General features: G+C 43.5%; 1 protein-coding gene across 4 annotated transcripts in view; it reads right to left on the reverse strand.

Moving 5' to 3' along the window:
- GUCY1A2 (guanylate cyclase 1 soluble subunit alpha 2) overlaps positions 1–17,386 on the reverse strand; it is a 275,976-nt gene extending 258,590 nt beyond the window's left edge. The window contains exon 1 of one of the 4 annotated variants that reach the window (XM_048844394.2): positions 16,953–17,383. In XM_048844394.2, the coding sequence (XP_048700351.1) occupies positions 16,953–17,192 (240 nt within the window). In that variant the 5' untranslated portion in view covers positions 17,193–17,383. Of the gene's footprint in view, positions 1–16,952 lie in introns of all 4 variants that reach the window. The other 3 variants (XM_075127098.1, XM_075127095.1, XM_048844404.2) reach the window with 3 other exon arrangements.
- Between the last annotated feature and the right edge of the window lie 290 nt (positions 17,387–17,676).

A 17,676-nucleotide genomic window follows, 5' to 3' on the forward strand; every position in this document is an offset into this window, starting at 1 on the left:
AAATTCAGCAACTCTGGAGCTGGCCTTATCTTCCACTTCTGCCAGTGGGTTTGGAGAGGAAGGCAGCTCCCTGCCTTTAAATAAATAATAAAATAAATAAAAAAGAGCCAAACTGTAATATAACCCTCTCCCCGTACCAGCTCTTTGGGGCCCACAGAATGTAAGAGCAGCCCAAACAATTTGCAGAAGAGCTTTTTAAGAAAAAAAAAACAGCAAACAACAAGAATTTGTCTGTGCCTCTGAACTTCAATCTGTAGAAATGCATGTACTTGTAAAATAAAGTGGGAAAAACAGTTCAACCTTCTAAAGAGATTTTTATTCTACATCAGGTAATTACATCTCCTCTCAGCAGGAGTTAAATTTACTCTCTCAGAAAACTAGAGAAGCTCTTCAAATGTGCTCTTGCAAATCCTACAGAAGCTCCATACAAATGAGACAATCACACTTGCAAAAACCAGTCTCCTCCCACTTGGTACAAGAGGTGTTGAAGTCCTAAGGGCCCAATGCAGCTTTGAAATGTACTTTGGCAGTTGCTGCCACACAGAAAATTCAGCAGGTTTCCTCTGCTCTGCAGCCACACAGACTAATCTGTGGCAGGGTGAGGGATACATTTTCCCACTCCGGCAGCCATAATGCAGAAATGAATATAAGAAAAGAGGCCCAAACAGTTGCCCGCTCTACACTCCAGCTCCCCTAACCTTCTCCACACACTCCCATACCAGCTGCTCCCAGTATGATGCACACACACACTCTACAAACTTGTCCTCTCCGCCCCGCATCTTCTCTGGAGTGAGGTGGGAATGCAGACTGACAGCAGCTTCCACTTGTTAAACTGCAGTTCTGGTTTCCTAAACTGCATCTAGTCCAGAGGTGTGGGAGGCAGCACGCTGGGGAGACTGGGCTGCAAGAGCAGAGAGCAAGCAGCAGAGCTCCTGGCCCTGCTTTCTCCCATTAAAAGGTTGCATACCTCAGACTCTTAGCTCCACCCCTATGGAATGCCTGTGGTCCTCCCCTTCCTGAGGGATAAAAGACATACTCCTCACCTAGGCTGACATCAAGATTTGGTCCTACAAGCAGGCTCCCAATCCTACGCTCTGTTCACCAGTGCACACTGCATGGTTTCCTGTAGGGTCTAACCCTGCAAGAACGTTCTGCACATTTTAGCCATCATCACTGTAGGCCAAATTATATGCCTAAATTGCTGACAGCATGTTATAACAATGCTCAAGCCACTTATCAACTAATCTCAGAAATCAGGGATGGAAAAGATCTGGATATAGGATTATGATATTGTTTGTAAACATAGCCTTATATAACGTGTTCATCTGTTACATGAATGGTAAAGCTCAAGGGTCAAATTCTCACTTCATTCAGCCAGATTGCAATTGAAAAGTGTAACCAGTTTGTAATTGTGCAAGGATAGCTAAGGGTAGAACATGAACCTGATGATTTATTGTTCAGATAGAAACTAAATAACATGCAATATGCAAAGCCACATTTACAAAGAATAAGGTAAAATACTTCAAATAAAGGTTTTCTATATTCACTGGAAATATCTATTGGTTTGTGCTAGAGATCTACAAACTACTCAAAGAATAAAAATCTGTTAGTGTTATTCACCCCTATATTTATGAAAATGTCCATGATTTTAAACCTTGAAATGCCCATTAAAATCAATAGAGTCACACAGTTAAATCCCCAAATTCTGAAAAAGTTTAAATGAACTGGACATTTCATATTTAAACTGAAGTCATCAGGAAAAACACAATTAGTTTTTTGTTTGACAAACACAATGTGATTCTCACATGGATCTGACTGTGCCCACCCACACAAGAGTAAGCAATGGAAGGAGAGGTTTCAGAGGAACAGCCGTGTTAGTCTGTATTCGCAAAAAGAAAAGGAGTACTTGTGGCACCTTAGAGACTAACCAATTTATTTGAGCATGAGCTTTCGTGAGCTACAGCTCACTTCATCAGATGTTTACCGTGGAAACTGCAGCAGACTTTATATACACACAGAGAATATGAAACAATACCTCCTCCCACCCCACTGTCCTGCTGGTAATAGCTTATCTAAAGTGATCAACAGGTGGGCCATTTCCAGCACAAATCCAGGTTTTCTCACCCTCCACCCCCCCACACAAATTCACTCTCCTGCTGGTGCTAGGTGCTAGGAGAGGGGCCAAGGAACACCCTCATTGTGCCCATGTGCAAAAGCCATCCACAATGGCAGCTTCAGCGCTACTGCCACCCGTTTTATATTTTCCAAAGGGGACAGAGAGGGGGTGGATCTCCTCTACCTTCTGCACTTGCCAGCAGAGCTGGCTGGACACGGAATATACTGCACCATCTCCAAGAAACACAATCCACGTGAGCTCTCTGGAGCTCCAGGAAGCACTGCATCGGTCGAAGTTAAATTGCAGCTTGTACCTATCTATGGGGCAATGCACCTCTTCTCTGCCCCTAATACAAATCTTTGCCTTAAAGGCACAATAGAACCACATATTTATTAGAGAAGTGCTAAAGCTCATTGGAATCCTTTGAAATGGAAGATGATTATCACTATTTTATATGTGTGTAGAATGTCCCTAAGCCTTTAACTGCCAGATGCTGGGACTGGATGACAGAGGATGGATCATTTGCTGATTGCCCTGTTCTGTTCATTCCCTTTGAAGCATCTGGCATTGGCCACTGTAAAAGGACAGGATACTGGGCTAGATGGACTATGGCTCTGACCCAGTATGGCCGTTCTTATGTTCTATAACATTATTAACTATTCACCAGTAATTCACTCACATTTATTATATAATCAAAACAAAATCATTAGTGTATAGTTAAGTTTTCTAAATGCATTCAAATTAGGACCATCACCAAAAAAAAATACACACAGAACTTGCCACACTGGATTCAGACCTAAGGTCCATCTAGTTCAGTGTCCTGTGTGACAGGAGCCAACAAGGGATGCTTCTGAGGAAGGTGTAAGAACCATGCAGCAGGCAGATATGGGGTAATCTGCCCCACACAGTAGGTCTCACCCTAATCTAGATAGTTGGAGATTTTCTCAAGCCCTGAAGCATGAGGTCCAACATTCCTTTCAAAGCTTTTGTTGGCATTAACTATTATAATTCTGAATATTCTTGTTATCCATATCATAGAATCATAGAAGAGTAGGGTTGGAAGAGACCTCAGGAGGTCATCTAGTCCAACCCCCTGAACATGTCCTAGCTCTTTTAGAATCTTCTACTTCTTAGTTTCAACTTCCTGTGGCAATGATTTCCACAGTTTAATGACATGTTGGGTGGAAAAATATTTTCTTTTATCAGTTTTGAATTTGCCACCTTTTTTGTTCTTGTGTTATGAGGCAAGGAGAACTGAAGCTCACAATCTACCTAATCTAGACCATTCACTATTTTATATATTTTTATCATGTCTCTCCTTATTCATCTCTTTTCTGAGGTAAACAACCCTCATCTTTTTAATCTCTCTTCATAGGAGAGTTTTTTCCAGGCTCTATCATCTTTGTTGAACCTCTCTGAACCCCTTTTAGTTCTGCAATATCCTTTTTTGAGATGGAGCAATCAGTACTGCACAGTATTCCAGAGGAGGCCACATCCAGGACTGGATTAATCTATCACTGGGCCCTAGGCAAGTATACACTTCTGGGCCTCTATCTTGTTGGAGAAGGAAGCAGTTTCTCTACCCAGTGCCATTCTCTCTCCTTGGCTCTGTTAGGAATAGCAAAGTGAGTCTCAGCAGTGCATGAGACCTGTTCTGCCCACTCATCCACTCGTGTGGATTTGCCCGCGAAGTGAAAGAATTTAATTCACTTGACTGAGCAGCACTGCAACCTGGTGCATGGGGTCACAATGCTGCTCACTAAGTGAGTGAAGTTCTCTCAGTTTACATGCAAATCCATAATTAAATTCATAAATTTCACCCCACCCACCAAATTTGGGCCCTAGGCATGTACCTGGTTTTCCTGTGTGTTAATCCAACCCTGGACATCATGGATTTACATCAGCCAACAGGCAGTCTGCGGGCCAAAACTGGACCCCCACACGCTTTTGAACAGACTCCAAAATCTTTTTATTTACTTATTATCATTGGGGGTTTTTTTTATTATTTTCTCTGGAGTCTGGACCTTGACAAAAAATTGACTATCTCCAATTTACATAAAGTAATTATAATATTCTCCATAGCACTCACCATCCCATTTCTCATGCATCCTAAGATCACACACTAACACTAGGAAGGAAGTAGAGTTAGGAATTCTAGAGGATGGTAACAAATGAGAAAATAAAAACATAAGAATGAGCATACTGGGTCAGACCAAAGGTCCATCCAGCCCAGTATCCTGTCTGCCAACAGTGGCCAATGCAAGGAGGGAGTGAACCTAACAGGTAATGATCAAGTGATCTCTCTCCAGCCATCCATCTCCACCCTCTGACAAACAGAGGCTAGGGACACCATTCCTTACCCATCCTGCCTAATAGCCATTAATTGACCTAACCTCCATGAATTTATCTAGTTCTCTTTTAAACCCTGTTATAGTCCTAGCCTTCACAACCTCCTTAAGCAAGGAGTTCCACAAGTTGACTATGTGCTATGTGAAGAAGACCTTCCTTTTATTTGTTTTAAACCTGCTGCCCATTAATTTCATTTGGTGGCCCCTAGTTCTTATATTATGGGAACAAGTAAATAACTTTTCGTTATTCACTTTCTCCACACCACTCATGATTTTATAGACCTCTATCATATCCCCCCCAATCTCTTCTTTTCCAAGCTGAAAAGTCCTAGCCTCTTTAATCTCTCCTCATATAGGACCCGTTCCAAATCCCTAATCATTTTAGTTGTCCTTCTCTGAACCTTTTCAAATATCAGTATATCTTTTTTGAGATGAGGAGACTACATCTGTACGCAGTATTCAAGATATGGGTTTACCATGGATTTATATAAGGGCAGTAAGATATTCTCCATCTTATTCTCTATCTCTTTTTTAATGATTCCTAACATCCTGTTTGCTTTTTTGACTGCCACTGCGTGGACATCTTCATAGAACTATCCATGATGACTCCAAGATCTCTTTCCTGATTAGTTGTAGCTAAATTAGCCCCCCCCCCCCGCATCATATTGTATGTATAGTTGGGGTTATTTTTTCCAATGTGCAAAACTTTACATTTATCCACATTAAATTTCATTTGCCATTTTGTTGCCCAATCACTTAGTTTTGAGAGATCTTTTTGAAGTTCTTCTCAGTCTGCTTTGGTCTTGACTATCTTGAGCAGCTTAGTCAGCAAACTTTGCCCCCTCACTGTTTACCCCTTTCTCCAGCTCATTTATGAATAAGTTGAATAGGATTGGTCCTACGACTGACCCTTGGAGAACACCACTAGTTACCGCTCTCCATTCTGAAAATTTATCATTTATTCTTACCCTTTGTTCCCTGTCTTTTAACCAGTTCTCAGTCCATGAAAGGGTCTTCCCTCTTATCTCAAGACAACTTAGTTTACATAGGAGCCTTTGGTGAGGGACCTTGCCAAAGGCGGCTTTCTGGAAATCTAAATACACTATGTACACTGGATCCCCCTTGTGCACTTGTTTGTTGACCCCCTCAAAGATCTCTAATAGATTAGTAAGACATGATCTCTCGTTACAGAAACCATGTTGACTTTTGCGCAACAATTTATATTCTTCTATGTGTCTGACAATGTTATTCTTATACTATTGTTTCAACTAATTTGCCTGGTACTGACGTTCGACTTAGAGGGGAGCAGCCTTCAGTCCAGAGAATCTTAGTAGAGCTCCTGGACAGGCCCAGCCTTAAGGAAAACAGTGCCCTGGGCAAGCTTTCTTTGGCACCTTTTAAGTACTACTCCCTGAGCAACAGGTGGCGGCTCAGCAGGCAAAGCAGCAGCTGGTGGAGTGGGAGTGGTGCTGCTAGGAGGATGAAGAGGGGATGCATGTGACTGCCTGGCTCCTGCCCCACAGCCGCTTTATTCCCTTACCCCGTCTCCCAGGTGGGCATGGTCCTTCTGCAACCTCGTAACCACAGTGCGCACACATACCCTAACCATGGCGCCCTGGGTAGTTGCCCACCCATAAGGCCAGCCCTGCTCCAGGAGGGTTTCCTGACCCTCTAAAGTCCTTAATAATTTCTACAAAGAGAAATTAAGTGGCTTCTGCTAAGCCACTGAAGTCCTTCAGCAGTTCCACTGTCATGCACTTAAAAACTTAAGCTCTTAAAAATGTAAGCGCATGAAAGTTAAGCACTGAAAAGCATAATTGGCTCAGCTAGAAACCACTTTGCTTCTATCACAATTTTTTTTTAAAAGGAATTCAGTCAAGTCAGGGGGTCCCCCTAGACTTCTGTACCTTGAGGTGTTGCAAAAGCTGCCTCCTAAACAAATCAGTTCTGCACATTGCAAAGCCAAGCCATCAGAGAGCTTGGCCAATTTAGTGCTTCACTGTTTTACATGCTTGAAACTTTTAGTGCTGAATCACTCAATTGGCTGATGTTTACATAAACTGACAGCTTTGCTGCTGGTGATCTGATTTTAAGGAGAAATGCTTCTTTTTTTATTTCATGTTTCAAAATAAATTTTATTCAAATCTCTGTGCACAAGAGATTAGAGATTTGTAAATGACTGTCAGTTGGTTGGTTTGGCAACGGGTCTCTTTCTGAATGAAAAGTGGCTGAAAAGTCATTCTCACTTCTGGTGAATTCTATAGTATTTATCCTGTAGTTCTGAAACTTCCCCAGATCATTCTCTTCATACCAGTAGTTTGTTCCTATTAAAAGCTGTGAGGGTGAGGCAAACTAGCAATGAGGCCATGTCAAGGTTCTTTCCCCACTCTGAACTCTAGGGTACAGATGTGGGGACCTGCATGAAAACCTCCTAAGCTTACTTTTACCAGCTTAGGTTAAAACTTCCCCAAGGTACAAATTATTTTACCCTTGGACTTCCACTACCACCACTAAACTTTATCTGGGGGTATTAGGAAAATGTTGTTTGGAAACATCTTTCCCCCAAAAAATCCTCCCAACCCTTGCACCCCACTTCCAGGGGAAGGTTTGGTAAAAATCCTCACCGAATTTGCATAGGTGACTACAGACCTAAACCCTTGGATCTTAGAACAATGAAAAAAGCATTCCATTCTTGAAAAAAGAAACAGTAAAAAGAATCACCTCTGTAAAATCAGGATGGTAAATACCTTACAGGGTAATTAGATTCAAAATATAAAGAATCCCTCTAGGCAAAACCTTAAGTTACAAAAAAGACATACAGACAGGAATATTCATTCTATTCAGCACAGCTATTTTCTCAGCCATTTAAAGAAATCATAATCTAACACATACCTAGCTAGATTACTTACTAAAAGTTCTAAGACTCTATTCCTGTTCCATCTCTGGCAAAAGCAGCATATAGACAGACACAGACCCTTTGTTTCTCTCCCTCCTCCCAGCTTTTGAAAGTATCTTGTCTCCTCATTGGTCATTTTGGTCAGGTGCCAGCGAGGTTACCTTTAGCTTCTTAACCCTTTACAGGCGAGAGGATTTTTCCTCTGGCCAGGAGGGATTTTAAAGGGGTTTACCCTTCCCTTTATATTTATGACAGCAACCTTCAACTCTAAGCACTTAACCACATTCCAGAACTACCAGGGAGTTGCGAGAAAAACTGGGTGAGTCACTGAATCTAGGGGGCCTACAGAAAGCAGGGAAAGACAGAGGCTCTGATCTAAGACATGCAAGCACTTTTAGCAGCTGGTGGCACTGCAGTGGCCTAATATAAGGGGAATCTTTCTCCAGTGGATATGATAAAGTTGAGTAGAGCAGAGCTGCCTTCCTACACATCCCAGCACCAGGAGGAGAATAGACAGAGAGGACACAGGGAGCCAAGGAAAGGGCAGAGATGTGGGGCTGGATCCCAGTATTGCCAGTCTCAAACATTTGAAAAATCATGAGGGTTTTTTTTTAAAAGTAAATAAAATACATTTGGGTGTGTTTTTTTTAAAAAAAAAAAATATTTGCCTTCTGCCTCCTGACCCCTTAGGGTGCAATCAGTTCACATTCCCAAGCTTTTCTCTGCAACCACAAGAGCCAGAAACTTTCATTTAAAAAAGGTAAGCCAAGATTCTCATACAATCTCTTTATTCTAGCAGCAGGGACTCTAGGGAAAACCCCCATCACAGAAGACCTACAATAAAAAAGCCCAGAAGAGCATTCAGCTGGGGAATGAAGCAGCAGGGTTAGCAATGTGGAACCAGAACTGCCTGCAGTCTGGTCCCAATGAAGAGGCTGGCTGGGGAGCCAGGATAGGGAAATTTACAGGGAGGTAAAAAAAGCTGCCCAGGACCATGCAGAGAGTCAGTAGCAGAGCCAGGTTTAGCACTCAGAGCCAGCTGATATCTACCCCATTCTCATTCTTCCAGACCACATGGCCTTCTAGCCAAAGTCCCTTGTTGTGCACTTTATGTGTAAACTGTTGTGAGCACATACACACACAAAGTAAAGAAAAACTATTTTTCTTTAATAAGTAACAATCTTTGGAATGCACAAATACTTTACCTTGGCTATTATAGCGTGAGCTCTTTGAAAAAAATAAAATATGGAAAAAATAAATATTAATTTGCATCCATACAGATGCCTTTCAACTAGAAGAACCGCAGCCCTTCAGAATGGAAATTGCCTATTATATCATCTAGTCTAACTTCCTGACAATCAAGGATAAATATCCCAGGGTGCTATATATTATAATACATGCAGGGAGGAATCACTTTACTCCACTTTGAATTTCAGCCACATATGGGTTGGAAAAAGAGATTCTATTCTGTGCTGCGGAAAGAATATATTCTCCAAGTGAAAATAGAATACATAATCTATTTGTAATTCTAACTGTTCATCTTTTAAAGTAACAGGTTAAAAATGAAGGGATTCCCTTCCCCAGGAATTCCTTATGTTCAGAACATAATTTATACCAAATTTTCAGAGTGGAAATTATTTCAGTTTTATACGCTATGCTGCAGAGTAACTTGTCCCCTTTGAGGGCTACAGATAAACTGCACCTCCCTTAACGTGGAAAGTTAGTTTTGTAGTTTGCAAGCAGGTCCCTGTAGAAAGAATTTTAATCATAATTGACTAGAATGACTTATTTTAGTCAAAGCACAGTTTAACAGCACTTACCAGTAAGAGTGGGGTGGGGGCTTTATTCTCTGCAAACATTGTAAGATCCACAAAAAGCTTATTGACATTGTGTCATTGTGAAGTAAGATAGCTCTGCTCTCCAGCAACCACACTGGAAAGTAACGTAGGCCTCATCTATTAGGGAATTTGCCCTAGTTTAGTTATAGCTATTATGGCATATTCAAAGTGTGGACAGGCAAGACTGCTATACACTTATGTATGAGCTCAAACTAGATGATCATAATGATCCCTTCTATTTTATATCTGTGATTTTCTGCAGTGCAACTTGACATTGAGAAGAGTTGAACCAGTGCAAACCATTTATTGCAGTTTTGCCTGCCTACATTAGGGGGCCGTACTGGTGAGGCTATCCTGGTATTTGGTCACCCATGGCTGAAATCCTCTGAACAGGCAAGGCCTCATTTCTGTCTGAATCCTCAAGTAGAGTCAGAGCACTCTGGAGATGAGAATCTGTTCGACTCCTATTCTCTGCTTCAAGAGACAAAATTTTTTCAGTGGTTACAAGATATTCAGGATTTCAGCCTGAATATATGAAAACTTTAGGAGGACAATTATCCCAGAATTTCATGAAACTGTATTTTTTATCCCAAACAGAAAGTCATGGAACATTCTTCTTGCTTGTGCCCCATACAGTAGCTATTATTATAACTGGTCTAAGGATTATGTTTGCAATATTGGCACCAAAGGTTCAAATCTCTGCAAGGGTAATACAATCCTTCACTCCTCAGAAGCAGATAATGAGTTTTATACATGGATGAAGATTCTTTGCATGAGATGTTAAACCCCCAAGATTCTCCCATGATGATTTTCATATTAGTAAGGGTTTGCTTAAATTCCTGAGGGCAAAGCCTCGTCCAGATGCATGTCTAATTTCCAATGAACTAACAGCAGTTACTCTACACACCTGTAGGGGGGTGAGTCTATACCCCTTAGGTGGTCACATTGTATTTTACTTTCAAATCTGTGATGAATTATTTTCTTCTTATTTTAATTCTATTTTCAGTCTTATACTGGATACAAGCAAAGATAAAACTGGAGCAAATGTGAAAACTGTTGCAAAGAATTAGTGTCCCTGTGGAATAATAAATTGTATTTTCTATACTATAAAACTTTATTTGACAGAGATAGAGTACAATTGTCTTTTATCAGAGCCCTCTTTAAAGGCAGAAAACTCTATGCTGAAAGTGAAGAACATATAATATCATTTCTAGTAATAATTAATCATAATTTAGGTCATCACACAATGTAAAAATTAATCTTTTAAAATAAGGCATAGCAATAAATATGGCAGCATAATAGAATAGAATTTAAATTTGAGAGAGATGTACATGTGATTATGCCAGTTTCATGGAGGATAGGTCCATCAATGGCTATTAGTCAAGATGGTCACGGATGCAACACCATGCTCTGGGTGCCCCTAAGCCTCTGACTGCCAGAAGCTGGGAGTAGATGACAGCGGATAGATCACTCAATAATTACCCAGTTCTGTTCATTCCCTTTGAAGCATCTGGCATTGGCCACTGTCAGAAGACACCATGGTCTGACCCAGTATGGCCATTTGTACGTTCGGTTAATTTCCCACAAACCAGATCCTGTTGAAAAAGTATGCAAATCCACGTACGCGCTGGATTTCTGGAATTTTTTGCCAACTCTTAGAAAATATGGACAAGTCCAATGAGAAAGGATCCTACTGATTTCAAGGACAGTTGGATCAGACCCTGAACAAACATCTTGGGGGGAGGGATAGCTCAGTGGTTTGAGCAGTGGCCTACTAAACCCAGGGTTGTGAGTTCAATCCTTGAGGGGGCCATTTAGGGATCTGGGGCAAAAATTGGGGATCAGTCCTGCTTTGAGCAGGGGGTTGGACTAGATGACCTCCTGAGGTCTCTTCCAACCCTGATATTCTATGACTATCTTCCTTTTTCAAATTTCTGAACACTTAAAGAACCATCCCACTGATTTCAGTTCAGATGGATAACTACAAAGGGAGTCTCTTCTGTCCATGAATGAGAGAGTTAGGTGCACAACTCCCATTAGAGTTAACAAAAGTTGCCTACAGCTTTGTAGGGACACGGATGAGGGTTGCAAGAGAGCAGAGCTAAGACAAGCCAAGGGCTGATATGCATGCTGCCTTCTAGGCATCATTCAGTGATATGTAATATGTCGAAGGGAGCGGACTCTGCAGACTGAATGGCCGGCAAACACTGTGCCCAGGGCTTGTTGTGTTGATCAGCTAAGTGTGGTTCTCAGTAAACATTATCTTTCACACTCAGCTGCTCAACACAACAAGCTCTGGGCACTGCATTCTTCCCAACCCTTCAGGACCTGCTTCTTTCAGCTGTGACTGTGGCTGGGTGTCAAATAGCCTCTATTCTTACTTTCTCTATGGCCAGCTCTTCTGAACACTTGTAAAGCAGTATTCCAGGGCAAGCGGGACCCAATCTTCCTCTCAATTACTTCAATTAAAAGAATTGGGCCCATGATAAGCAAACTCTGAACACTTGGTTTTCAGACCACCATACTTTTCAACAGCCTGCACCAAAATACATATTCTAGGACATCTTTAGGACTTTAAGCCACAAGGGTCCTATTTTCACTTAACGTCAAGTTCACTTTACACCACTCTGGCAGGGTATAGGATCCTTAAAGAAGGAGTACATTACATTTAGAGCCACCTCAAGGCTCCTTTATATGAATACAGTGGTTGTAGGGTGAATGAGAAATGTTTTCTAATAATCTGACCCAGACAGAATCCTCAAAAGGAAACTTTTTAAACAGGTATTTTAGAGGCGAGCTCAATCAGGTGATCTGAAAGTGCAAGAAATTGTTTCTTTTCAGTTCTTTGGAAGAAAAACTGCAGAATTGGACAAAGTAGGATGGATTGAATTACATTTTAGAACACTGAAAATAAGTGTAAAAAACAAATCTTTCTACCTTTTGCAGAAAGTGATACTTATGCAATGGTAACCTTCAACTAGACAGCCACATCTGACAGACTACAAGTGATACAAAATTCAGTAGTCAATTCTCTGTATATCTTAGCACAAAATAGCTAATGTTGTTCACGAATGCATTTCTTTCCAGTTGCGTTTCATTTTCCTTTGGCAATTAAGTACTTTTCTACTCACCCTGTCTGTTACATATTTAACAAGAGTTGGCAAGAGCCAACAACTGCATTGTTTCGGAAGGACATAATAGTGTGTTATGCTTTCATCTCTTCTTTCATTCTGGTGCTCTGCATATCACAGCTTTTTCACACCAAGATGCAATAGATTCTCTCTCTCCTGTACCCTGGATGCTCTGTCTCTCATTCAGCACCTTTCTCCTTGGATGCTCCTTCTCTGTCTGCTCCTCTTCTCCGTGGATGGTCCCTTGCACTCAGCTCTCATGCTCTATTTTTGTATTCTTTGTATACCTCCTGATTGAAACAGCATCACAACAGGGATTCCTCTGCATGCCACAGCAATACACACAAATATTCCTTTTCTCCATCAGTGAAAACTACAAAATAAATACTACTCTGCATCTGAACCGTTGCCATCTGGGCACTAACGTGTGGAGCATAACACTAAGGCTAAATGCAAAAATTGAAAGATCTGTGGTGTCTTTCAACTTTGAAAGCATTTAATACAGGGGAGAAAAGTGCTGCAGAATTCACTCTGGAAATGATGACACTCAGTTGTTTCCCAATATATGTGATCCTTCAGATTTAACTGCCTGAATTAAATTGACATTGCCCTCCTCTCACCTGTTTTATATCAGTGTAACCCAATTAACTTCAGTATAAATACTCCTGATTTACAACAGTGTATGGGCAAAGAAAACTGGGTGCGAAGTATTAAACATAAGGGCGACTTGACAGACTGTAAGACCGGTACTCTGCTGAACACAGCACTACATCTGTAGTTGTGCTGTTGTGTTATTATCACTGAAAAGACTTTCAACAAAAAAAACAAATTCAAATCATAATATCTTCGACAGATTATTTCTAGAAGAGATTGGGCCTGATTCTCCTGTCACTTACATAGCATTTTTGCCACTGTGTCTTTATTAATTTTGTGGAGTTACTCCTGATTTCCACCAGTGTAAGTGAAATCAGAATCAGGCACCATAGATCTGGCACTACCATGCTTGGATGAAATTAAGAAAGGGAAATTTTAGGTAAAAAAATCCATCAGTAAGAGCTTTTGGACTAATCTCCTATGGAAACCAGTTGAAGACCAATTGCTTAGGACATTAAAACTAGACTGGACAAAACCTACACTATCAGGAATGAATAAACCTGTAATGGCAGGAAGGTGAACTAGATAATTTAACAGGTCTTCCCCAACTCCAGGTTATATGATTCTGTGTTTATTCTTCAAACTAATGCAATGACTAACTAAAATTAAGCTGTAAAATGGTAACTGTGTCTTACAGCATCCCACTATAGAAGGTAACAGTCAAAGCTGTGAAAATACAAATGCTAAAGTTATCAGCAATAGTAATACTAGATCTAAAAATACTATACTGAGCTACCTCAGAATATTTTAAATATTGGGTAAAACTTGCTCTAGTTATACTACCTGTATTGCTATTATATTAAACAATTTAATTGTTTTATAATAATGCAAGATAGGCCACCTGGGATGCCTTCTATTAATTTCAGCATTACAGGATCAGATTCCCCTTGGGGAGGGAAAAATCAATATAAGAGAAAACTCTACACTGAAACTGCAAAACTGTTAACTATGTAACGCACTAAACTTTCCTTCTACCCAATCCAAGTCCTAATGAACAAAAAGAAGTACTGTACATCACAAGCAAAGCATCTCAGTGCCTCAATAATATAATATTAGATAGGTAGATAATTTCCAATGCTGGATAACAGAATACAAGAAGGCTTAGTGATTGCCACATTATTCAACAGATATTATCTGATTATAGATGAACATACTAGTTGTTAAAATTAGAAATTGATACCTTAATACGTTAGAGTAATTTATGTCTCTAAGAACAAAATATTCAACTGCAGCTGGAAATTTTCTGATCCTTATATATATGGTTATGGGAGCTCACCATACACATGTTATATGGGAGAAAAAATATTTTACATATAACAACTTAACACTGGAAATGTTTGTGTCACTAATTTTACAGTCTTCCAAAGCAACAGAATTGTATATAGCAGGTTCTATCCAAATTCAAAATTAATGTTAACGGTCACAGTATTTTACCATTCTTCCTTAATTCTCAGATGTAGACATGTTTATTCAAGTAATCATCAACAAAGCATTTTTAAGAGACTGGGGTCTTCAAACTGCAACCATTTCAATGAATGCTAGAACTCAAGGCAAATCTGTCACTCGAGTTGTTTTTACAACAGAAAGCTCAAAACTTTTTACCCCATTCAATAAGGAAAAAACCTACATGTGAAAGGAGTTCACATCTATTCGGGACAGGAAAAAATATGTAGGGCAAGCACTATGTACATTTTGGGTGAAGTAGGAATGTCTTGGAAAAATATAATACACTATCAGCAATTAGTTACAATTATTAATCATAATTAGTACTTGTTTTTAAATAATTTATTTTAAAAATACCATAGGCTTACTATTTTGAACAGGCTTTTTGCAGGAAGGGAATTCAAGCTGAAACTACAAACATGACTAATAGGATAGCTGAGGGTATTTTTATCTTCCAGCCCAGTTATAAACATTTTATTTCGAATAGGAGTTCTTTAAACCTGGTTTAAGTTGCTTAAAATAAACAGACTAAAACTCCATGACAAGGAGGTACTGCAATTATGCTAAGCAATATGAAAATCTCTATGAACTATGATAACTGGAAGAAAGTTAAACATTTACCAACAAAAATAAATATTAATTTTAATCAAAATAACTAAATCATTGCTTATACCAAAAACAAGTTCAGTTTTTTTTATTTAAAAACATTTTTATTACTAGTAAACACAGATGGTATGCAATTTTAATTATGACTCTATATTTGTTTGCTATTTATACTATGTAATAGTTCAAAGACACTGAATCTTTCCCAATCTCCGTTCATGCTACTTGGGAAATGCCCTATTTTTATGGCTAGTAAAACAGCTGCAGCTTAGCACATCTTAAAGGTAACATGGGTTGATTTTTCCATATCCCTTCCTGTACTAGAAAAGTATGAAAAGGAAGATAAGCAACAGCCCATTTTAAATGATCTATGCTGAGTGGCTTGCACAGGTTAATAACTCCTCATTCTCCTCTCAGCCAAACTAGATTCCCAGCAGCAGCTCTTGGAGCGCTGGGCATTTCAAATAGGGGCTGTGCAGTAAGTAAATGAGATTCCCCCAGTGGCGCCAATTTGGGGGGGAGTGGGGGGAAGGAAAAGGTTCACACACACACCCAAAAGGTTTTTGCACTTGCTTAAAGTTCCATAGGCCACTGAGCTAGGGGGGTCTACTCAAGGGTCCTCTTCTAAAGGTAGGGATGCTTCTAAATCAGAACAACTGGTGCTAGAGTGGTCCAGACAGAGCAGGGCACCAGCTGCGTGGTTGCCACACCAGTGAAATTTCACCCGGCTGGGCCACATTCCAGTGAGTGGCATTGCGATCTGGTGCAGGCGGTTGCAGTGCCACTGAAATTTGGCCTGGCTGCCCCTCCCTCCAGACAGTGGAGCAGCCAGGCCAAAAGTGTTGCGACCTGGTGCAAGAGAAGCCTCTTCGGTAGGGCAGACTCCACTCAAAGCCACACCGGCTCGTGCACTGTGTGGGGAAGAGAGACGGGAGACTCCCGGGGTGAGGAAGACCCAGGTCCCTGCGAGAGGAGAGGGGGGACTGGAATTTCCCCCCTGCCAAGAAGTATCTGTATTGGGCCACTGCCCAAGAGCAGCATCCGGGGGTGCTCAAAAGGTCTGACAAGAAGTGGGCTAGACACGGTCTACAGCGGAAATACAGGCGAGGGGAGAGAGTGAGCGACTGCCGGGCCCCACCCCATCCCGCAGACCCCTGCCCAGAGGGCAGGAGGGCTCCGCAAGTGGCTCCAGGAGCGGCAGAAAGCAGGGCGGCGCGTGCACAAAGGGGGCTGGGGACAAGGCACCTGAGCCCGCCCGGCTCGCGGCTGCGGGAAACCCAGCAGGGCTGCACAAGAGCGGGCGCTGCAGCCCGCGAGCATCGGCGCTCACCCCGCCTTCCCCGCGCCCGGCTGGCGTAGAGGGACCCGGGGGTCCGGGCAGTGAGGCCAGGGCAGAGCCCGGGAGGGTGGGGGTGTCGGGGAGAATGGCGGGGGGGGGAGGTTAGGTTCCCGCGTAGGGGCACTGGGGGGATACAGGTCGGGGCAGCGAGGAGGGGATGAGGCAGGGCAGAGGGGTCCAGGCACAGTGGGGTATATGGGTAGGACTGCGGAGGCACATCGAGGAGGATGCGGGGAGGCTATAGGGGGCCGGCCAGAGGAGGGGGCTATGGGGATAGATTCTGCGGGGGGGGGCGGGATATGAGCCAGAGGAGGGCTATAGGGGCAGGATGCTGATGCAGGGAGGATTATAGGGGTCCGGGCCAGGGCTGGGGGAAGGGAAACGGGTCGATTCTGGCTGGGGCTGTAGGGAATCCCGGCGGGGAAGCGTTCGGCGCTGGGGGGGGGAGTGTGGGGCCCCCAGCTCCAGCCTGACCTCCCTCACCAAGGGGCAGGCAGGAGATCTGCTGGGGGGAGCCCCTCGCCCCCGGGCAGCCGCCAGCCCCGGGGAGCGACACGTCGCCTGCCCCCGCCCGGGCTACGTACTGTGGGAGCCGTCAGGCGGCTGATGCTCTCCCCGAGCGAGTCCAGGTTGACCCGTCTCCTGCGCGGAGCCCTCCTGGCGGCGGCGGCGGCGGCGAGCGGGTCCTGCGGCCCGGGCGGGCTCCGGCTGCCGTTCCAGCAGAGCCTGGACAGGGGACATTCGCCCTCGTCCTCCGGGCTGGTCTCCAGGTAGTCCGAGCCCAGCGAGCTGAAGGACTCCGAGGAGATCTTCCGGCGGGCCATGCTGCTGCGGGCGCCGGGCGAGCATCAGATGTGCAGGGGCAGCGCGGCGGGGCTGCGGCGGGGAGCCGGGGGGCGGCTCATGGCTGGAAGTTCATGCCCCGGCTCGGGTGCCCGCGGCCGCAGGGAGCGGGTCCGTGCTGCGGCCCCGGCCCCGGCTCCGCGCCTCCCGCGCCCTGGCCAGGGGGTGCCGCCGGCTCCGCCGGGCTGGGCGGTTTTAAAGCAGATGCCGCCGCAGCCGCCGCCGCCTCCTCGGCTCCTGCCTCCCTCCCGCGCCCCCGCCCGCCGGAACCACGTGGGGTTGGGAGGCTTCGCCTCGCCAGTCGCCGCAGCTCGGGAGCCGCCAGGGCACTTTCCCGGGACTTCCCCCGGGCACCCCCCGGAGAGAACCGGCGCCCGCCCCCCTGGGCGTGCGATGGCCTGGGCTGTCAGTCCCGTCCCCCACCCCGGCGCGTCCGATGGCCCCCGGGCTGTCAGTCCCCTCCCG

Source organism: Caretta caretta, chromosome 1 (genome assembly GCF_965140235.1).
Source record: "Caretta caretta isolate rCarCar2 chromosome 1, rCarCar1.hap1, whole genome shotgun sequence".
In the NCBI taxonomy this organism is placed as follows: Eukaryota; Metazoa; Chordata; order Testudines; family Cheloniidae; genus Caretta; species Caretta caretta.